This window comes from Moschus berezovskii, chromosome 11 (assembly GCF_049115385.1).
Source record: "Moschus berezovskii isolate FMDL1 chromosome 11, NW_MosBer_1.0, whole genome shotgun sequence".
NCBI classification, from domain to species: domain Eukaryota; kingdom Metazoa; phylum Chordata; class Mammalia; order Artiodactyla; family Moschidae; genus Moschus; species Moschus berezovskii.
In genome coordinates this window covers 58,482,143-58,505,769 of record NC_142470.1, presented here as the reverse complement: position 1 = coordinate 58,505,769, position 23,627 = coordinate 58,482,143, and the positions used below count along the sequence as shown (strand labels likewise).

The 23,627-nt window shown below is 44.8% G+C and overlaps 1 protein-coding gene across 7 annotated transcripts in view; it reads left to right on the top strand.

Moving 5' to 3' along the window:
• The window catches only part of ST3GAL5 (ST3 beta-galactoside alpha-2,3-sialyltransferase 5), a 63,491-nt gene that overhangs the window by 27,067 nt on the left and 12,797 nt on the right, over positions 1 to 23,627 (top strand). For 5 of the 7 annotated variants that reach the window (XM_055399394.2, XM_055399391.2, XM_055399392.2 and 2 more), the window contains 3 exons: positions 5,325 to 5,448; positions 8,695 to 8,809; positions 22,360 to 22,703. In XM_055399394.2, the coding sequence (XP_055255369.1) occupies positions 5,325 to 5,448; positions 8,695 to 8,809; positions 22,360 to 22,703 (583 nt within the window). Of the gene's footprint in view, positions 1 to 5,324; positions 5,449 to 8,694; positions 8,810 to 22,359; positions 22,704 to 22,749; positions 22,900 to 23,627 lie in introns of those variants that run through there. The other 2 variants (XM_088841343.1, XM_088841344.1) reach the window with 2 other exon arrangements.

Sequence of the window (23,627 nt, the reverse complement as noted above, 5' to 3'; positions counted from 1 at the left end):
CATATGGGAAATCAAATTCTCCTGGTTTGAATGGATATACCCCAGAACATGATTTCATGTATATATATATATATATATGATTTTACAAACCAGCTTTTTTTCTTACAGTATCTTCCTGTGTCAATAAATGTAGGCACTGAATAAGCGAGAGCTTCTCAAACTAAATGTTTATATGAATCCCTTGATTCAGCAAGAGTCGGGTGTGGTGAGCAGTTGTGAGATTTCACGTGCTGGAGAAGACTCTTCAGAGTCCCTTGAACCGCAAGGAGTTCCAACCAGTCCATCCTAAAGGAGATCAATCCTGGGTGTTCATTGGAAGGACTGATGCTAAAGCTGAAACTCCAATACTTTGGTTACCTCATGCGACGAGTTGACTCACTGGAAAAGACTCTGATGCTGGGAGGGATTGGGGGCGGGAGGAGACGGGGACGACAGAGAATGAGATGGCTGGATGGCATCACCGACTCGATGGACATGAGTTTGAGTGAACTCCGGGAGTTGGTGATGGACAGGGAGGCCTGGCGTGCTGTGATTCATGGGGTCGCAAGGAGTTGGACACGACTGAGCGACTGAACTGAACTGAACTGAACTGAGGCATGTTAGAAGGGCTTCCCAGGTGGTGCTAGTGGTAAAGAACCTGCTTGCCAATGCAGGAGACCTAAATGACACAGGTTCGATCCCTGGGTTGGGAAGATCCCCTGGAGAAGGAAATGGCAACGCACTTCAGTATTCTTGCCTAGAGAATCCCATGGACAGAGGAGACTGGTGGGCTACAGTCCATGGGGTCGCAAAGAGTTGGACACTACTGAAGTGACTTGGATGCATGCATGCAGGCATGTTAGATAGTTCAGTAGAGTTTACATTTTACTCTTTGCTCTTATAATTGCTGTTCACATTCAGTTTTAGTTTGAATCTTAAATATCATTGGGAAAGTACATTTTGGTGGTGGGGAGTTTATCTTGTTTGATGACAGACTATAGGTGCATAACACACGTTCATTCCGTGTGGGATGTTTCTTTCTTTCTTTCTTTTTTGGCTGTGCTGGATCTTTGTTGTGGCATGCAGGCTTTTCAAGTTTCAGCATGCAGGTTCTCTAGTTGTGGCACATGGGCCTAGTTGCTCCACGTCATGTGGGATATCACTTCCCAAACCAAGGAGCAAACCCGAATCCCCTCTGATGGAAGGCAGATTCTTGACCACTGGACCTCCAGGGATATCCCTGGGATGTTTCTTAAGGTCCTGCTCTGTGCCAGGTCCTACCCCTACAGCTCAGTCATCCAGGCCAAAGGGTTCAGTTCAGTTCAGTTCAGTTCAGTCGCTCAGTCGTGTCCGACTCTCTGCGACCCCATGAATCACAGCACGCCAGGCCTCCCTGTCCATCACCAACTCCCGGAGTTCACCCAAACTCATGTCCGTAGAGTCGGTGGTGCCATCCAGCCATCTCATTCTCTGTCGTCCCCTTCTCCTCCCGCCCCCAACCTTTCCCAGCATCAGAGTCTTTTCCAGTGAGTCAACTCGTCACATGAGGTGGCCATAGTATTGCAGTTTCAGCTTTAGCATCAGTCCCTCCAATGAACACCCAGGATGTTGGAGGAGACCTAAAATGTACACGGGAAATTTCTGTTCATAATGGTAAACAGAGATAGGGGAGTGCCCAGGGGTGATTATGGTGTTTAAAATGACCTTCACAGAGAAGGAGAGGGTTAAGAATGAAGGAGCTTCCCTGGTGGCTCAGACAATAAAGAATCTGCCTGCAATGTAGAAGATCCAGGTTCTATCCCTGATTCGGGAAGATCCACTGGAGAAGGGAATGGCAACCCACTCCAGTATTCTTGCCTGGAGAATCCCATGGACAGAAGAGCCTGGTGGGCAGCAGTCCACGGGGTTGCAGAGTTGGACATGACTGAGTGACTAGCACTTCCACTTTTGCAAGGAGAAAACGGTGCAGAGAATGGGGACCAGGACCCTGGAGTCCTGTGCCTTGCTTGGGGGAGTTGATGACTGCAGCGGTGGGAATGGAGGTGTGATTCCAAGGCACCCAGTGTGGTCTGCAGACTGAGTGAAGGAGCAGCTGGGCTGTCATGATGGGGAGGAGAGACCCATGAAGGAAGCTGGGCATTTAGGAAGGGGCTCGGGAGAGAGAGCCTGACCAGAAACTGACAAGGCAAGCACAGGAGGGGTTTCCAGAAGATGCTGCCTGTCCAGAGACCCCAGGAAGGAGCGTGGACAGGATTTAAGAAAGGCCTCTGATGGGGCTGGATTGGAAAGCTGTGGCCAGAAACCAGAGTGCCTAAAGGATGCAGGTTACCTAAGCCCTGAACCATTGGGGTGGAAGCCTGGAAGGCAAGGGCAGGGGGCAGCGGCCAGGGAGCTACTGTCAGCCTGTGCCGAAGCTCGTACTTGACACAGAACTGGAGGTGCCGTCCCCTCTGCTGGGCAGAAACCTAGGGTGCTGGGGGCCCCAGCTGCTGCTGGAGTTGCCTGCGGGCAACTCCATCACCTCTGCTCCTGTGTGATGGAGTCAGGGAAAAGAAAGGCTGCCGCCACCTGTCCTTGCCTTCCAGGCTTCCACCTAGATGGTCCACAGTCACAACTCAGCAGGAAGCCGGGTGGCACAACGGAAAGCCTGGGAATGCAGTTTGCAGGTTTCAGTCTCAGTGGCAGAGACAATGAGAGAGGCGGGGGAGAGTAGAGGCCAGAGCCCACAGCGCTATCCAGGGTGCCAGCCGTAGGCAAGGGCAGAATCCAGATTCTAATAGCACCGTCTGCTTTGCTCTCGGGAGGTCCACTCAGGCGTAAAGTGTCATTCTGGTCATAAAAACACAAGCATCATAGAAACTTCCACTTTATAAATGTCTTGATCATAAGCAGCCCCTTGGGACCCTCTGCTTGGCTGACTGTGTGTCCAGGTAACCACAGAGTTATGGTGGTTGAAAACCTTTCAGGGTCTCGGTTGATCTCATTTCTCCTTTAAAAAGAATTCAGTAGTTTCTTCAGCAGAAGTTTGCTCATGAAGCCCTTGGCATGTTTGTTTGTTTGCTTGTTTTTAATATTCAAATGGAGTGACGCAGGTCTATAAAAATTCTTACATTTTAGTGCTGCACGGTTAGAACTGGGGAGAGTGTTAATGGTAGCAAAACATCAAATACTTGAATGTCAGTTTGAGAAAAGCTTTTTTCGAAGAAAATGTCACAGCACTAATGGGGGAAATGAAGTGAACAATGAGGTGTTACTTCCTCCTGCTGCAAGACTAAGTACAGTAAAGACATGATTTCCTAAATTAATGTATAAATGTACCATAATGCTGTAGGGGCCTGTACTAGCTGAGATTTAAGTAACTGTTGCTTAAATAAGACAGAAGTTTATTTCTGTCATGCAAGAGTCCAGAGACAGGCGGTCCAAGGTGGATTTCCCTCTCCAATGCATGAAAGTGAAAAGTGAAAGTGAAGTCGCTCAGTCGTGTCCGACTCTTCGCGACCCCATGGATTGCAGCCCACCAGGCTCCTCCATCCATGGGATTTTTCAGGCAAGAGTACTGGAGTGGGTTGCCTTTGCCTTCTCCAAATTAATATATAAATGTACCATAATGCTGTGGTGCCTGTACTAGCTGAGATTTAAGTAACTGTTGCTTAAATAAGACAGAAGTTTATTTCTGTCATGCAAGAGTCCAGAGACAGGCGGTCCGAGGTGGATTGGTGGCTCTGCCCATAAGGGTGGCCCAGAGACCCCGGTCTCTTCTCTCGTTGCTCCTCCATCTCTTGGGTGATGTGCTGTGTGGTCCAGAGTGGCTCATCAGTTGTCAGTATTTCAGCCATCAGGAAGAGGAGAAAGGGGAGTACGCCAAGAGATGCACCCTCAAGCTGTACAAGTCACTTGTGCTTGTTTCCCACTGACTAGAACTTAGCCAGGAGACTGTACTTAGCCCCGAGGGAGGCTGGGAAATGTAGTTTTTATTCTGGGAGACCATGTGCCCAGCTCAAAATCCAGAGTTCTGCTCAACTGAGAGGAGGGGGGAAACTGATCTGGGGGGGAGATGTTTTGATGTCTACTGCAATACCCATTAGAATATTACTTAAAAACAGAGAATCTGAGAATAAGATTAATCCAAAAGATTAAGTAGGCAGCGTGCCTGAGAACATACTTTTTTTTTTTAAAGAAAAGCTTCTTTTAAAATTACCATGTTTTTCTTTTTTCCTTAGTGTAACTCTCTTCCTCTGTGTACATTCCTTTTCTTTTTTATGTACACTTTCTTTTTAAATTTTTATGGTAGAAAATTTCAAATATCATTGAGAATTGTATAGTGAGCCCTGTGTACCCATTGCCTAGATTCAATAGCAGTTTTAAGGTTCATCTTGTTTCAGCTGTTCCCACACACACTTATCCCCTTCCTGTTTTTTGAAGCGGTTTTCATGTCTCCTGTTTAGTCTGTAAATAGTTCCATATGTATCTCTAAAAGGTAAAGGCTCAAAAAAAAAAAAATTAGATCTGATGTTGGGATAATTGTAGAGTCACATGCAGTTGTAAGATATAACACAGATTACTCCTTTTCCCCCCAGTGCTGTGTGTCTGTGTGTGCTCAGTTGTGTACAACTCTTTTTGACCCTATGGACAGTAGCCCTCCAGGCTCCTCTGTCCATGGGATTTCCCAAGCAAGAATGGAGTGGAGTGTGTTGCCACTTGCTACTCCTGGAGATCTTCCCAATCTAGGAATCAAACCCAAGTCTCCTGCATCCCCTGCATTGGTGGCATATTCTTTACCAGAGAGCCACCTGGGAAGCCCTTCCCCCTAATGTTAACAAAACTGTAGACTATTGAAGCTGGGATATTGACAGGCGTATAGTCAAGAAACAGAATTTTTCCATCCCCACATGGACCCCTCATGTTGCCTTTCCATAGCCACTTCCATCATTCCTTCCCTTACTCCTGACCACTACTAATCCGTTTACATTTCTGTAATTTTGTCATTTCAAGAACATTATGTAAATCAAATCCTATAATGCGTAACCTTTTAGTATTGGCTCAGCTCGAGATTAGTCCAGTTACTGTGTCTGTCAATCTGTCACTCCTCTTTCTGGCTGAGTGGTATTACATGGTACGGCTGTACAACATCAAGGCTCCTTAGGGAATTCCTGCTGGTCCAGTGGTTAGGACTCTGTGCTTTCACTGCTGAGGCCCCAGGTTCAATCCTTGGTCAGGGAACTAAGATTCTGCAAGCCATACAAAGTGCCTCCCACCCCGACCCCTGCGAAAAAAGGTTCTTTAAAAGCATCATCTGCCAAACTTACTTGCCTCTTCCCCTTCTCCTCTCTCTCCTCTCTTCACAGCAATGCCAAGTGACCACAGCCGCGTGAAGCTGAGAAGCGATTGCTCACGGCCCTCCCTGCAATGGTACACCAGAGCTCAGAACAAGATGCGAAGACCCAACTTGTTGCTAAAAGACATCCTCAAGTAAGCCTGGGCCCTCAGGCCACAAGATGCCTCTGATTTGGGCAGAACTGGGAGAAAGATTCAGTGAGAGCCCCTTGGTCACACTTGGTCGTGGTTGTTAAGGCGTGTCTGAGTCAGGGTTGAGAGCACATGTGGCCCAGGTACCTGCATCAGGTCATGCTTGGTGGCAGTGCAGTGCTGGCCTAGGGGGTCGCCAGGCCCTGCAACTGCCAGGTCACAGCCCTTCCCATTGCGGTCCAACAAAAGAGGGCTTCCCCTTCGCTATTTCCAGTGAGTCTAAAAATGCGGTTAGTTAAAATTCCCTACAGGCATTTGAATAACATTTAACATTAAACACTAAAAAGCATGAGAAGTATTCCAGCCAGGTCACCCTTCCATCCTAATAAGAGGTATGAATGTGAGCATGCTCTCATCAGTCGGGTGTCTGACTCTTTGCAAACCCATGGACTGTAGCCCTCCAGGCTCCTCTGTCCTTGGGATTTTCCTGGCAAGAGTACTGGAGTGGGTTGACATTCCCTTTTCCACGGGATCTTCCCAACCCAGGAATTGAACCCGGGGCTCCTGCCTGCAGGAAGATTCTTTACCACTGAGCCACCTGGGAAGTCAATAAGAGAAAGAATTGTTAAAGGGGGCATCTTGTCTGTTTTGTTTGGTACCAGTGAAACCAGGTGGTAAATTACCCTTTTTTTTTCATGTCTCTGGGTAGAAATCCAACCCTGAAATCTAGTCTCTCACCTCATTTTACTAATTTGGGAAGGAGATGGGTAGAAAAGAAAGTGTATATTAATAAACATCTCCTTTTATCATCAACCAGTAATTATCAAGGCTTCCACATGCCTGGCTCTGTGCTGGGAACTGGCCAAATGGGAGATAGACCTAGGACCAGAACTCCATACAATGTGGATGGGACAGACTCACAGCCAGGAATTAGAGTGCAGCAAAATCAGTGCTGTAGACGCTGACTGCTACTGCTGCTGCTGCTGCTAAGTCACTTAAGTCGTGTCCGACTCTGTGTGACCCCATAGACGGAAGCCCACCAGGCTCCCCCATCCCTGGGATTCTCCAGGCAAGAACACTGGAGTGGGTTGCCATTTCCTTCTCCAAATACCTGCTACCTTTCATGAAAAAGGAAAAAAAAAAAAGGTCTCTGAGTAAAAGTCACACACCGGGAAAGGCTACTGTGAGTCACAGGTTGTTTCCAGGCCTTCAAGCCGAGTGTGGCGCTGAACCTGCTATTAACCTTTTCTTCCTTTCTTTTTTTTTCATCCGTGCTGCATGACTCATGGGATCTTAGTTCCCCTGATCCCCTGCCTTGGAAGCTTGAAGTCCTAACCACTGGACTGCCAGGAAACTGCCCCCTTTTTTCCTTTTCTAATCGAAATAAGGGAATTATTAATGCACTGAATATAATACCTTTACTGAGGGCTGAAGAAAGGAATAGGTAATAACTGCCGTCACAAGATTCAAAACAGATTAAAGGTACTCATCATCTCTGCTCCCCACACTTCCTCTTTCCACTTAAAGATGACTAGTATTACCAGTCTTGTGTATGTAACAAATACTCTGTGTGTATTTCCCTCTCCAAACCTTCAGTTTTTTACGTAAATGGTTGCATCCCACTCACTTACACATTTTTACACAAATGGATGCATCCCATTCACTTACCCATTTTTACACAAATGGGTGCATCCCACTCACTTACCCATTTTTACACAAATGGGTGCATCCCACTCACTTACTCATTTTTACACAAATGAGTGCATCCTACTCACTTTTACGCAAATGGTTGCATCCCACTCACTTCTGTATTTGATACCACAGAAGAATTAAGATACTTGTTCAGGTTTCATGATGGACTCTATTGAAATGAGAATCAAGAAGTCTTTTTTTAAAATTTGTTTTTAAATTGGAGGAAAGTTGCTTTACAATGTTGTGTTAGTTTCTGCCATACAATAGTGCAAATCAGCCATAATTACACATACATCACCTCCCACTTCCCAGTGATACTTTCTTGCGTCATAATCCTCAGATACTAGGAAATATTTCTCATCTATTTTATACAGTATCCTATGCTAGATGCTCTATTTTTTAAACTGTCCCTTTCTTTAAAAAATTGATTATTTTCCCTTTAAGGTTATTCCTTCACTTTGTTTTTTCAATAACACAACTTATTTAAAGGAGTGCTTCTTAAACTTGATTTAAAATTTTTTAGCCTTTACTTTGTCAGTAACCCTTGGGGAGCTTAGTAAAATGAGATTTCTTAGGAATTCCCTGGCAGTCCAGCAGTTAGGACTCGGCATTTCACTGCCTGGCCCCAAGTTCAGCCCCTGGCTGGGGAACTAAGATCTCATAAGCCTCATGGCCTGGCCAGAAAGAATGAGATTTCCAGAACCAGGACTAAACTCAGTTCTTTTCTCCCAGTGTGTGTGTGTGTATTTTAAACTGTAGAATACTTTTAATTTATCAGGCTTTTTAAAAAAATTTGTCAGAGTTTTAAAAATTGTTTTCACAAGTGGTCTTCAAGGTGACTAGTGGTACTGTCTTTCATTCTGTCTCGTTTCTGGGTATAACTTTTTAGAAGAATGAATAATAAGTAGATTGTTTGTTTTCTTTTTTTATGGAAGAGCTCACAGTATTTTCTCCGAATTTTTTTTATTATAGTAAAATATCTTAGATTTACTGTCCTAACCATTTCTAAGTATACAGTTTCATCAGCATTAAGTACATTCACACTGTTATACAGCATCACACCATCCACCTCCAGAACTCTTTTTATCTTGAAAAACTTGATCCTTTGTACCCATTAAACACTACCCCCTCCTCCGCTTCCTCTAGCCCCTGGCAACCAACATTTTAGGTTCTGTTTCTGTAGTTTTGACTAGGCTCATCTCATGTAAGTGGAATCTTACAGAATTTGAAGGGCTATTTTAAAGTAGCAAACAAAGCTGAGATTCTGTAGCTCAAAATTTATTGTTATTATTTTTCGAAGTCCAGTTCAGATTTTACTGTGGTACCTTTGCAGAACAAAATTTTTTCTTTACTTGTTTATAACAAAGACAGTCATAAGTGACTCATTTATCTTGTTAGGAAAATAAGAAATGCCGCCCTACGAGGTCATCTTAAAAGCTGTACTTTCTTGCCACGCGTCAGACAAACTCAGTTTGGATTAGGTTTTCAGTTATTTCACGTGTTCTCTCTTGATTATTCCATGACAGCGTCATTGTGCCTCATTAATCTTTTGTCTAGGTGTACACTGCTTGTATTTGGAGCGTGGATCCTTTTTTATATCCTCAAGCTAAATCATACTACTGAAGAATGTGACATGAAAAGAATGCCTTACATGGATCCCGATCGCATAAAGGTTAGCTATTCCATCAGTGTGGTTTAAATTAGAATATTTCCAAGTGTATACCTAAATAGTAATATCATCTCTGAAGTGTTATAAGAATGTTCATGGAAGTTATAAGCAGAAGGGAAATGGTTTAACCTTTGCACTTCAAAGCACCCACCTCACCCTCATTGTTCTTCCTGCATTCACTGAAGTCATGGGGGGAGGTTTTGAGCACCAGGGTTTTGTGGAAGACAGTTTTTCCATGGACTGGGGTGGGAATGGGGATAGTTTTGGGATGATTCAAGCATATTACATTTATAATATCACTGCTGATCTGACAGAGGCGGAGCTCAAGCAGTAAGGTGAGCAGTGGGAAGCGTCTGTAAATAGAAATGAAGCTTTGTTTGCTTGCCAGCTTCTCACCTCCGGCCGTGTGGCCCAGTTCTAACAGATCATGGACTGGTTTTGGCCTATGGCCTGGGGGTTTGTGAAGTTAATATGCTGTGATGTTTCAATGTCCATGTTCTTAAAGCAGATCAGGAAGAAATTCTTTTCCTATTGTTTGTCATTTCTGTGTTTAATTTTTTTGTTTTAATGATTTCACATTGTATTTCAGGATTTTTCCTTCAATGTGTATTTTTTTTTAATCAATTGTCATATTAAATGCTAATTCTGCTGACTGAGTTGCAAATTATCTGAGAATGTTAAGCCCTGGACTAAAGATGAGATGATTTTAAGTAAAGTAGCATGGTATTAATAATGACTGACACATATGGGTGCTTTACATATATTATCTTTATAAATTAAATTATATTTAATTGTCATGCAGTGTTCTCTGCATCTTACAGGTGAAGCCCTGAGAGGTTAAGCTGCTGGCCCAAGTTCACACTTAGTTTTAGTTCAGTCGCTCAGCTGTGTCCATCTCTTTGCGACCCCATGGACTGCAGCACGCCAGGCTTCCCTGTCCATCACCAACTCCCAGAGCTTGCTCAGGCTTGTGTCCATCGAGTCAGTGATGCCATCCACCATCTCATCTTCTCTCATCCCCTTCTCCTCTTGCCTTCAATCTTTCCCAGTATCAGGGTCTTTTCCAGTGAGTCAGTTCTTCTCATCAGGTCGCCAAAGTATTGGAGCATCAGCTTCAGCATCAGTCCTTTCAATGAATATTCAGGACTGATTTCCTTTAGGATTGACTGGTTGGATCTCCTTGCAGTACAAGGAACTCTCAAGAGTCTTCTCCAACACCACAGTTCAAAAGCATCCATTCTTTGGCACTCAGCTTTCTTTATAGTCCAACTCTCACATCCACACATGACTACTGGAAAGACCATAATACTGACTATGCCAACATTTGTTGGCAAAGTAACGTCTCTGGTTTTTTAATATGCTGTCTAGGTTGGTCATAGCTTTTCTTCCAAGGACAAGCGTCTTTTAATTTCATGGCTGCAGTCACCATCTGCAGTGATTTTGGAGCCCAAGAAAATAAAGTCTGGCACTGTTTCCATTGTTTCCTATCTATTCGCTGTGAAATGATGGGACTGGATCCATGATCTTTGTTTTTATGAATGTTAAGTTTTAAGCCAGCTTTTTCACCCTCCTCTTTTCACTTTCATCATGAGGCCCTTTAGTTCCTCTTCGCTTTCTGCCAAAAGGGTGCTGTCATCTGCATATCTGAAGTTATTGATATTTCTCCTGGCAATCTTGATTTCAGCTTGTGCTTCATCCAGCCCAGCATTTCACATGATGATTAGTTTAGTTAGCTAGTTTAGTTAATCTAGTATATTGTGTGTGTGTGTATGTGTGTGTGTGTATGTGTGTGTGTGTGTGTGTGCTCAGTCATGTCTGTGACTCTTTGTGACCTGATGGATTGTAGCTTACCAGGCTCCTCTGTCCGTGAAATTTTCTAAGTGAGAATGCTGGAGTGGGTTACCATTTCCTTTTCCAGGGGATCCTCCTAACCCAGAGATTGAACCCACGTCTCTTGCACATCCTGAGTTGGCAGGTGGATTCTTTACCACTTCATCACCTGGGAAGTGCATATACTGTGGAGCTGTTCTAAAAATGATTTTACAATAGAAGTTCATTTGACCCTCATTATAGTCCTGGAGATAAAGGTATTATTATCACCCCATCTGATAGCTGAGGATATGTAGGAACAGCAAGATTAAGTAACCTGTCTAAGGTTACCTGAGTGCTCAAGTCAGGGCTTGGACCCAGCAGTGTGGTTTCAGAGTGCAGGCTCCTGATGACTCTGCTCCTTGCCTGGCTAGAGTGTGTCCACAAAGAAGAAGCCAGAAGTTATAGGTAGTGTGATGAAGAGAGCAGAGCGCTTAAACTTTGAGCTGGTTTCCAATCTAAATGCCACTCAATTACAGTGAGACCTTGGGCAAGTAACTTAATTTGTTTGGTGTGCATGCCTGCTAAGTTGCTTCAGTCGTGTCCGACTCTTTGTGACCCCTTGGACCATTGCAGCCCGCCAGGCTTCTCTGTCCATGGGATTCTCCAGACAAGAATACTGGAATGGGCTGTCATGCCCTCCTCCAGGGGATCTTTACGACCCAGAGATTGAACCCTGGAGTCCCCATTTTCTCAGCTGTGGGGTACCGATAACATCATCTGTGAAATGGAGTGATCAGAGTCCAGTAAGATAACCGGCACAGAGCCCCTTTTCTAGTTCTGGCTTTTACTCATGTATTTCTAATCTGTATATGCTTGGAAGTGCCTCAGATATTTTTGTGGGACAAACAGGTATAAACATGAACTTGAAAAGAGCGTAATTAATAAATGCACACATGGCTTGTGTAGAACCGTTGTGTCTCAGGAGTCTTGCTGATCATGGGGCCTTTCTTTCCTGCTGTTTCTTTCCTCAGACGTTTGCTGACTCAGTTCATCCCGGCAGCATGACTTGGTTCCTGGCAGTCTCTTCAGCCCCTGTGTCACCCCACCATCCCAGCCCTGCCTGTATCAGGCACAAAAAAAAAAAAAAACAAAACCCTTAATCTACAATTAAGTTGTAGATCTTCTAAGGAGAAAAGTCTATTCAGATTCTCCACCTGATTTTTAACTGGGTTATTTGTCTTTTTATTACTGAGCTGTATTAAACTCCAGAGGAAGGAGAGAGGTTACATGAACCACAGGGTAATGTCTCCTCTTTGAGCTCCAGATTGTACAGAAAATCCATGGTTAAGTTTTAACAGGCAGTTCTTTGAGGACTTAGCAGTAATATGCGTGTGTGCATGCTCAGTCTCTGTAGTCGTGTCCGACTCTATGACACTATGGACTGTAGCCCACCAGGTTCCTCTGTTCATGGGATTATCCAGACAAGGATACTGGAATGGATTGTCATGTTCTCCTCCAGGGGATCTTCCCAACCCAGGAATTGAACCCGCATCTTTAACGTCTCATGCATTGGCGGGTGGGTCCTTTATCACTCCCGCCACCTGGGAAGCCCCTACAGTAATATACAATATATATAATATTCCTTCGAAGAATAAGACAGATACTTCCTCTTTGACTCTTCATAATTCCCAGTAGACAGAAATAAAGCTCTCCTTCCTCTTCCCCCTAAGCCATGCAACATGAATTCCCCCTTTAGGCTGGTGGGGCCAGTTTTAAACTTAAATTCACTGTTGAACCAGTAACAGCCTCTCATGGGTGCTAGTGCCCTGTCCCAGTTGGCTTCAGTAAGGATTCCTGACTAGTCTTTGAGCAGGGGTGGAGGGGGCGGGGTACCTAATGGGCAGGGTCAGCCTCCCAAGCCCCACTGCCTGCTGGAGAAGGGATGATGACACTACGATTCCCGGAAGAGGAAGGGACAGGAAATGGAGACCCAGGAGGCAGTCCAAGGGGCCAGCCACCTCAACCCAGTTCTGAAAGACTTCTAAAAGATCATTATCTTTTCCAATTAGAAAGTGCCCCATAATTGTGTGGAAAGGAGAAGGAATAGGGATATGGTTGTGTAACTCAAACAGGTTTGTTCAAGTCTCAGTTTGGAAATTTAAAAAGTAGAAAGTGAAAACCTCCTCTAATCATGGTGAGATGAGGGGTATCTTTTATTCTATTACTTGACACTTTTTTAAATGTTAGCGCTGTTGACTCTGTTAAAATGCCCTACTTCTCACGGTGGTCATGACTGTGCCGAAAAGCACGCTTCTCAGCAAACATGGCCAAGGAGAGAAACAGCAAGAGCTGGATGCTGCTAAGGATGTCGGGTGGGGAATAGCAGAGTATGAGACTGAAAGGAGACAGGACCAGAGCAGGAAAAACCTTGATTTCCACTCTGTTGTTGTTCAGTCGCTCAGTCCTGACTCTTTGCGACCCCATGGACTTCAGTGTGTCAGGTTTCCCTGACCTTCACTATTTCCCGGTGTTTGCTCAAACTTATGTCCATTGCCTTGATGATGCCATCCAACTATCTCATCCTCTGTTGCCCCCTTCTTCTCCTGCCCTCAGTCTTTCCCAACATCAGGGTCTTTTCCAGTGAGCTGGCTCTTCACCTCAGGCGGCCAAAGTATAAGAGATTCAGCTTCAGCCATCAGTCTTTCCAATGAATATTTAGGTTGATTTCCATTAGGATTGACTGATTTGATCTTCTTGCTGTCCAAGGGACTCTCAAGAGTCTTCTCCAGCACCACAGTTCGAAAACATACATTCTTCAACCCTCAGCCTTTTTTATGGTCCAGCTCTCACATGCATACATGACTATGGGAAAAACCATAGTTTTGACTAGACTCTGGGCAGCTCCTAAATTTGATATCTGGTCCCACATCACTAAACAGGAAGAGAAACCCTCTAAGTCCCCATTATGAAGAGGAAGTGGACGGGAAAATGTCTGGTGTGAATGGCTGGGAGGTGGTATTCAGAATGAGCTCCCTACAGAGAAATCTCTGTGTCCAGGCTTTGGTGGAGACTGACCATTCCTACCGAGAGCACTTGGATGAATCTGATGATTATGGTTGTGTATCAGCAGAAGATCTCAGTGTCATGTGAGGGGGCCCTGTTAGCTTTGTTGATGACATTAAGCAGCTTGCAAGGCCAGCAACCCCACTGGACTCTGAACATCTGGTTACATTCTGCCAGTATGAGTACAGCAGAAGTGTGGCTAAGAAAGCCTTCCTCAGCGATCAATGCAAAGAAATAGAGGAAAACAACAAAATAGGAAAGACTAGAGATCTCTTCAAGAAAATTAGAGATACCAAGGGAACATTTCATGCAAAGATGGGCTCGATAAAGGACAGAAATGGTATGGACCTAACAGAAGCAGAAGATATTAAGAAGAGGTGCCAAGAATACACAGAAGAACTGTACAAAAAAGATCTTCATGACCAAGAAAATCACAATGGCGTGATCACTCACCTAGAGCCTGACATCCTGGAATGTGAAGTCAAGTGGGCCTTAGGAAGCATCACTGCGAACAAAGCTAGTGGAGGTGATGGAATTCCAGTTGAGCTATTTCAAATCTTGAAAGATGATGCTGTGAAAGTGCTGCACTCAATATGCCAGCAAATTTGGAAAACTCAGCAGTGGCCACAGGACTGGAAAAGGTCAGTCTTCATTCCAATCCCAAAGAAAGGCAATGCCAAAGAATGCTCAAACTACCGCACAATTGCACTCATCTCACATGCTAGTAAAGTCATGCTCAAAATTCTCCAAGCCAGGCTTCAGCAATACATGAACTGTGAACTTCCAGATGTTCAAGCTGGTTTTAGAAAAGGCAGAAGCACCAGAGATCAAATTGCCAACATCCACTGGATCATGGACAAAGCAAGAGAGTTCCAGAAAAACATCTATTTCTGCTTTATTGACTATGCCAAAGCCACTGACTGTGTGGATCACAACAAACTGTGGAAAATTCTGAAAGAGATGGGAATACCAGACCACCTGACCTGCCTGTTGAGAAACCTATATGCAGGTCAGGAATCAACAGTTAGAACTGGACATGGAACAACAGACTGGTTCCAAACAGGAAAAGAAGTATGTCAAGGCTGTATACTGTCACTCTGCTTATTTAACTCATATGCAGAGTACATCATGAGGAACATTGAGCTGGAAGAAGCACAAGCTGGAATCAAGATTGCCAGGAGAAATATCAATAACCTCCGCTATGCAGATGACACCACTCTTATGGCAGAAAGTGAAGAGGAACTCAAAAGCCTCTTGAGGAAAGTGAAAGAGGAGAGTGAAAAGGTTGGCTTGAAGCTCAACATCCAGAAAACAAAGATCATGGCATCTGGTCCCATCACTTCAGTGGAAACAGTGTCAGACTTTATTTTTTTGGGTTCCAAAATCACTGCGGATGCTGATTGCAGCCATGAAATTAAAAGACGCTTACTCCTTGGAAGGAAAGTTATGACCAACCTAGATAGCATATTAAAAAGCAGAGACATTACTTTGCCAACAAAGGTTCGTCTTGTCAAGGCTATGGTTTTTCCAGTGGTCATGTATGGATGTGAGAGTTGGACTGTGAAGAAAGCTGATCGCTGAAGAATTGATGCTTTTGAACCGTGGTGTTGGAGAAGACTCTTGAGAGTCCCTTGGACTGCAAGGAGATCCAACCAGTCCATTCTAAAGGAGATCAGTCCTGGGTGTTCATTTGAAGGACTGATGTTGAAGCTGAAACTGCAATACTTTGGCCACCTTATGCGACGAGTTGACTCACTGGAAAAGACTCTGATGCTGGGAGGTATTGGGGGCAGGAGGAGAAGGGGACAACAGAGAATGAGATGGCTGGATGGCATCACCGACTCGATGGACATGAGTACGAGTGAACTCCGGGAGTTGGTGATGGACAGGGAGGCCTGGGGTGCTGTGATTCACGGGGTCGCAAAGAGTTGGACTTGAGCAACTGAACTGAACTTAATATGCAACTTGTGCAAAAAGACTGACGGTGGTGTCTTCAGGGTTGCTAGAACAGTTTGAGTATGGTACAGGTGCCAAGTTGCACTTAAGAGATATTTGAAGAGAGACAAGGTCACAGTCATATCAATTTAGGTTGGGGCCACATGGTAGCACCATTTTGAACTTGGCCTTCTCTTAGGAACTAACAACCATACATCATCACCCTGGGGACTGCATTCTGGGCTGTTCATCAAGGCTAAGTTTATGCTTTGCTCTGACTCCGTAGACCCACACTCACATATCTAAAGTAAGCAGAGTATTCCCTAGTGGTCCAGTGATTAGGACTCCATGATTCCACGGCAGAGGGCCTGGGTTTGATCCCTGGTCAGGAAACTAAGTTCTTAAATGCCACACAGTGCAGCCAAAAAAAAAACGAAGTAAGCAGAGTAACCCTGGGCTGAGTTTTAAATCAGTCCAGGCATTCATACTTCCAAACTGGTCCTTCTCTCCCTGGTGTCCTTACTTTTCCCCCTGACCATCATTCAGTAGCCTCGTAGAGGTGAGGAAACTGAAGCCTAGACCTCCAGCTCATGCTTTAACCAAGTTTATACTATGATAGCAGGGAGATCAAACCAGTCAATCCTAAAGGAAATCAGTCCTGAATATTCATTGGAAAGACTGATGCTGAAGCTCCAATTCTTTGGCCACCTGATGTGAGGAGCTAACTCACTGGAAAAGATCCTGATGCTGGGGAAGATTGAGATCAAGAGAAGGGGGCAACAGAGGATGAAATGGTTGGATGGCCTCACGTACATGAGTTTGAGCAAATTCAGGGAGATGGTGAAGGACAGGGAAGCCTGACATGCTGCAAAAAGTTGGACACAACTCAGTGACTGAACAACACCACTGTGATAAAGAGATCTGGAACTGAGTCTAGATCCGGATCTTCTGATTGTTTTCTTCTTAACAGTGTCTTTTGATAAAATATACATGTCATAAGACTTACTCATTCTCCTTTTAGGCACCCAGTTGGAGGAGTGTTATTGATATTGGATATTTCTCCCGGCAGTCTTGATTCCAGCTTGTGCTTCATTCAGCCCAGCATTTCTCATGATGTACTCTGCATATAAGTTAAATAAGCAGGGTGACCATATACAGCGTTCACGTACTCCTTTCCCAATTTGGAACCAGTCCATTTTTCCATGTCTGGTTCTAACTGTTGCTTCTTGACCTGCGTACAGATTTCTTAGGAGGCAGGTCTGGTATTCCCATCTCTTGAAGAATTTTCCACAGTTTGTTGTGATCCATACAAAGGCTTTGGCATAGTCAATAAAGCAGAAGTATACGTTTTTCTGGAATTCTCTTGCTTTTTTGATGATCCAGTGGATGTTGGCAATTTGATCTCTGGTTCCTCTGCCTTTTTAAATCCAGCTTGAACATCTGGAAGTTCACAGTTCATGTACTGTTTAAGCCTAGCTTGGAGAATTTTGAACATTACTTTGCTAGCGTGTGAAATGAGTGCACTTGTGCAGTAGTTTGAATGTTCTTTAACACTGGAATGAAAACTGACCTTTTCCAATCCTGTGGCCACTGCTGAGTTTTCCAAATTTGCTGGCATATTGAGTGTAGCACTTTCACAGCATCATCTCTTAGGATTTGAAATAGCTCAACTAGAATTCCATCACATCCACTAACTTTGTTCATAGTGATGCTTCCTAAGGCCCACTTGACTACACATTCCAGGATGTCTGGCTCTAGGTAAGTGATCACACAATTGTCGTTATCTGGGTCATTAAAGTTGACTCATTGGAAAAGACCCTGATGCTGGGAGGGATTGGGGGCAGGAGGAGAAGGGGATGACGGAGGGTGAGATGGCTGGATGGCATCACCAACTTGATGGACATGAGTTTGGGTAAACTCTGGGAGCTGGTGATGGACAGGGAGGCCTGGTGTGCTGCAATTCATGGGGTCGCAAAGAGTCAGACACGACTGAGCGACTGAACTGAACTGAACGTCTTTTTTTGTATAGTTCTTCTGTATATTCTTGCCACCTCTTCTTAATATCTTCTGCTTCTGTTAGGTCTGTAATTGTGCCCATTTTGCATGAAATGTTCCCTTGGTATCTCTAATTTTCTTGAAGAGATCTGTAGTATTTCCTATTCTGTTGTTTTCCTCTATTTCTTTGCATTGATCACTGAGGAAAGCTTTCTTATCTTTCCTTGTTATTCTTTGGAACTCTGGATTCAAATGGGTCTATTTTTTCTTTTCTCCTTTGCCTTTCACTTCTCTTCTTTTCTCAGCTATTTGTAAGGCCTCCTCAGACAACCATTTTGCCTTTTTGCATTTCTTTTCCTTGGGAATGGTCCTGTACAATGTCACGAACCTCTGTCCATAGTTCTTCAGGCAATCTGTCTATCAGACCTAATCCCTTGAGTCTATTTGTCACTGTCACTGTATGATCGTGAGAGATTTGATTAGGTCATACCTGAATGGTCTAGTGGTTTTCCCTATTTTCTTCAATTTAAGTCTGAATTTTGCAATAAGGAATTCATGATCTGGGCCACAGTCAGCTCCCAGTCTTCTTTTTGCTGACTGTATAGAGCTTCTCCATCTTTGGCTACAAAGAATGTAATCTGATCTCAGTATTGACTGTCTGGTGATGTCCATGTGTAGAGTCTTCTCTTGTTTTGTTGGAAGAGGGTGTTTGCTATGACCAGTGCGTTCTCTTGGCAAAATTCTGTTAGCCTTTGCCCTGCTTCGTTTTGTATTCCAAGGCCAAATTTGCCTGTTACTCCAGGTGTCTCTTCCTACTTTTGCATTCCAGTCCCCTGTGATGAAAAGGGCATCTTTTCTGAGTGTTAGTTCTAGAAGGAGCATCTAGTAAGTTTATAGTTATACCTCCATCACCACAATCCCATTGAGAACATTTCCTCACACGTTAATTCCCTGTCACCCCTTCTGTGGCCAGTCCCTACCCTCAGTACCAGCCCCAGGCAACCATTGGCTGGTTGAGATTTTATCATGCTATTCTCTCTGTGACTTGGTTATTCAGATTTTTCTGTCTTTAACAGGTAAAAGCTAAAGACAGCTAACCTGTGGGAGTTAAGCCAGAGTTTACAAACACAGAAGTGAAAGTTTCATAACGTAACCCACACCTTTGGTTCATGTGATCTGTGGCTGAGTTGGGTTCCCACACATGTCCGGTCAGCTCCAGATCTCAGACCCTCCCCCTCCAACCCAAATGCTGTTCCCTGTCTTGGGTTTAAATCGATAAATAAAACATTGCCTTTTACTCAGAATTATTCCACTTACCTATATTTCTGAGAAGGACTGTCCTAAAAATTATGGGGTAGAACCGAACATGGAGATTCTACTGAAGAACATTCATTTTTTAATATCCCTCTGTGGATTCTCACTTTGTGGGTTTCCATGGCAAATGGCTATGTCATTGACAACTGAAGCTGCCTGGCATCTGTTTATTCTCAGTCATGGGCAGTCAGCAAACTTAGCCTGCAAGTCTTTGAGAAGCTGAGTCTCCTGTGTCCCTGTGTTGATCAGGAGCAAAGGGGCTTCCTGTGTCTGTGAGAGAGTCCAGCCCTCTGCTTGGTGATGGACCCCATTTGGGACGGATGTCAGCCAGACTCCTGTCCTTCCTCACCAGCCTGTGCTGGCTCCCAGCTTTGGCACTGTCTGCAGCAGGGAAGAGGAAGGTTGTGATGCTTCCGGTCTTGACTGCAGCTCTGCAAGGCGAGCTGTCCTCCCCGGGCATTTTTCTTCTAAGCTTTGAAGCCAGGAAGAGGAAGAAGGGAGGCTGAGACTTTTGTGGGACGGGTTACAACACGTTTCAACAAATGGAAACAAAAGAGGAAAAGGAATTGCTGTGGTTTCGGCCATTTCCAGTGGCACTGAGAACATGGTCGCTGGGATGGATTTATTGCCCCTGCTATGAATGAGGGACAGGAGGGGTCACCATCAGAAGGTGCTCTGCTCATGGTTTAGAAAATTCACTTTGAAGCCTGAGATGGGACTCTCTGCCAGAATGGAAATTTCACTCCTTTCAAATTAAAGAGAAAGTTCGGTGGCCGGAAGAGTCATGCTCAGGTCTCCAACTCCATCACCTAACCTCTCTCTCTGGTCCTGGGTCAGTCATGAGGCTTCTGTCTCCTGGTACTTTTCTGATGTTCTCTTTTATCCCAGAAGATTTGTAAAACAAGATGCTTGGGATATGCTTCTGTAGTGAAGAATTAGACCTTTTGTTCTCTAAAAACTGTTGTTAATAACCCTCAGGCCTGGGGTCTAGAGACAAGTGGGTACATTACCCATGGTCCCTCTGCTTGCCCTGCCCGCACAGTCCGGCGTTAAGTGCCAGTGGTTGCGGAGTGTCACTGAACTTGGAGGCGTGGTCATGGTGAGGCCTCCATTTGGGGTTTTCTTGGGTCACAGCTGGCTTCTTGCTTGGCTTTCTCACTGATTGCTTACCAAGATGCCAGTTCAAACTCTTGCTCCCAATGGTGATTGTCAGCTGCTCTCTGTGGACAGAGGCTAGGATCATCAGAGCCTGGGAGGGGATCAGACTAGGTGACCTGCCGGCTCAGGTGTTTCCTTCCGGGTGAACCACCCTGAGCCTACAAAGTGAAGACAGGACCATCTTGCGAGGTGTCCTTAGACTGTGACCATGTCTGCAGCATTGTCCGAGGCTCCAAGAACATCACTTCCCTTCTCCAGGTGTGAGGCCAGATCCTCAAGATATAAAAGATACAAACAATGTGCTCTTTCCAGAATAATAACTTTCTGAAGCGGTGATTTTAAAAATAGGGAGGGGGTTCTGCTATATGCAGAGAATCGTTGTTTCTACAAAAATTTTATCATGCAAAAATCAGACAGGACTTTGAGAAAAAAACATAGTGGAGGCAAACATTTAGAACTGTATACAGCAATAATAATCCGCGTAAGAGTACTGACACGGTTCAAAGGACATGTTCAATACTAAAAATAAATATCCCAGCAAATAGAGGACCACACACACACACACATACACACACACGCGTGCACGCGCACATGCAGTTTGATGGAAGGAGGGATAAGGCATGGCCAAGGCTGCGGCGTGTAGTTACGAGAACACGGAGCTCAGTGATGAAGGAGAAGTTCCTGCCAGATGGGCCCAAGGCAGCCTTTGGCCAGACTGAGCCAAAGGGCAGACTGTGGGCTGAGTGGCCATTTATTCCACGTTTGTTCGTGTCCAGCTGCCTTCAGCCAGGCTAGTGTACTTGGCCTTCAGCAGTCATTTCTTGTTGATGCAAAACATTAACTTTGCAGGGAAAATTGTATACAAAACCAAGGCAGTTTTTTTGTTGACAGGACAAAGTTGCAGGTTACACCTAGTTTCCATTCCATGCTGTGAAGCTCGTTACCCTAACTGATAAATAATCTTCTTTTTCATCCCACTAGATAGGAACCTGAAACAGGAATTCTTTTTTTTTTTTCTCTCTCTCTTCTGGCTACGCTATGCGGCATGTGGGATCTTAGTTCTCCAATCAGGGACTAAACCCAGGCGCCCTGCACTGGGAGCATAGAGTCTTAACCATTGGACCACCAGAGAAGTCCCTAGGAATCTTTTTTCTTTTAAACTGTGGTTTAAAAAAAACCATAAAGTTTAAATTTAATTTAAAATTTACCATATTTATTATTTTTGAATGTAGTTTAGTCCTGTTAAATATATTCACACTGGAACATTTCCATCTTGCTAAAATGAAACTATCCCCTCCCCCCAGCCCCTAGTAATCACCAGTCTATTCTAGAATAGAATAGAAACCACCATTCTTTCTATTTCTGTGAATTTGACTACATTAGATACGCTACAAGTAGAGTTCTACAGTACTTGTCTTTTTGAGACTGGCTTATTTCGATGATCTTTGAGGTTCATCTGTGTTATAGCACGTGTCAGGGTTTTATGAACCATGAAATCTTCTGAGAAGATTTTTAAAAAATAAAATCTTAAACACCTTTTTGAACCCCGGATTTATGTGAACGAGCTAGGCCGGAAGGGTGGGAGGTGGGGGCCTTCCTGTTTCCCTCATACAACGAAACATCTTAATTGAGTTTATCTCCTTTTCATGTGGTTCTCCTAGATTTTCCTCTGAAACGTCTAGCATAAATTGACTCTTTTTAAAGTATTTTTAAAAGTTTATTTATTTTTGGTGGTGCTGGATCTTTGTTGCTGCACATGGGCTTTCTGTAGCCACAGAGAGTGGGGACTTCTCTCTAGTTGCCATCGAGAGCTTCTCCTTGCGGTGGTTTCTCTTGTTACAGAGCACAGGCTCCAGGCACAAGGGCTTTAGTAGTTACAGTGCTTAGGCTCAGTAGTTGTGGCTCTCGGGATCTAAAGGATAGGCTCTGTAGTTGTAGCTCATGGGCTCTAGAGCATGGGCTCCGTAGTTGTAGCTCGTGGGCTCTAGAGCATGGGCTCCGTAGTCATGGCCCCCATGCTTCATTTCCTCTTGACAAGTGAAATCTTACTGGACCAGGGATTGAACCCTCATCCCCTGCATTGGCAGGAGGATTCTTAACCACTGGGCCACCAGGAAAGGCCCATAAACTAACTCTTATATGCAGTTGTTTTGTGTTACAAGTTAGTCATCCACAAGGGAGCTACATCAAACACCGCAGGGCCAAGTGTCACCTGTCAGAGTGTACTTCTAATGCCTGCAAGCCTTTGACACGCAGGTCTGTGTGCTTCATTCCAGAGAGCCCAGCAGTACGCCCAGCAAGTCCTGCAGAAGGAGTGCCGGCCCCAGTTTGCCAAGAGATCGATGGCACAGCTCTTTGGGAGCAGGTACAGCTTGGACCTGCCACCGTTCGTGACGAAGGTTCCCGCGGAGAGCGAGGCTGAGTACAAGTACGACCCTCCTTTCGGATTCCGCAAGTTCTCTGGGAAAGTCCAGACCCTCTTGGAACTCTTGCCAGAGCTTGACTTTCCTGAACACTTGAGAGCCAAGAGCTGCAAGCGTTGTGTGGTCATCGGAAGCGGCGGGATCCTCCACGGACTGGAGCTGGGCCATGCCCTGAACCAGTTTGATGTCGTGATACGGTACGGTGGCTTGAAGACCAGCCTCTGTCCTGTAGACTGTAGCTCACTGCCATGGGTCAGGGCAGCACCACAAACAGGAAGCACCCAGAACAACCCCACATGTCCCTGCCTTCCAGGGACTCACGTTTTGAGAAGTTGAAACAAAGACATGAAATGATTGGATGCTCCAAACTGTGCGGTACTGACCCTCATTTTGGTAAAAACCTTTTCAGTGGAGTTGAGGGTTGGAAGGATGGGTAGATTCAGATAAGCCAGCGAAGGAGGAAGGCTGTGCTAGGCAGGGCCCAGAGGAGAATGTGGGGAAGGGGGGCATACTTGAGTCAGTGGGACACCTGGCTTCTAGGAGTGGGACTTGGGGTGGGTGAACCTGGAAGGTGGCCCTGGCTGGGACCAGAAAACACACAGAAGCATTTAAACACCAGATCCCGGGAGGAGGGCATGGAAACCCACTCCAGTATTCTTACCTGGAGAATCCCATGGACAGAGGAGCCTGGTGGACAACAATCCATAGGGTTGCAAAGAGTCATCCATGGCTGACGTGGACTAATCACGCTCACTACAGGCAAGAGGCAGTCATCCTAAATTACAGGATTTGCTGATAGTTTGACAGTCATGTTAGGAAACACCAGGTCTAAGATGTTAGTGGAACCACTGGGATAGTTGAGGAAAATCCCTAGCTAGTGACGAAGGATGACAAGATCCATCTTAGACATTTAGAGGGTGATATGTCCACATTATGCCTTTGTCACCAGTAGCTGTGATTTGGGGCAAGTCTCCTCGCTGTCCTGTGCCTTGATTTCCTCTTCTGTAAATGGAGGCCATGATGGCACAGAGCTCATAGGGTTACTGTGAAGACAAAATGAGTTAACAGGAATAAAGCATGTGGAACAGTGTCAGATTTACAGTAGATGCTCAGTGAAAAAT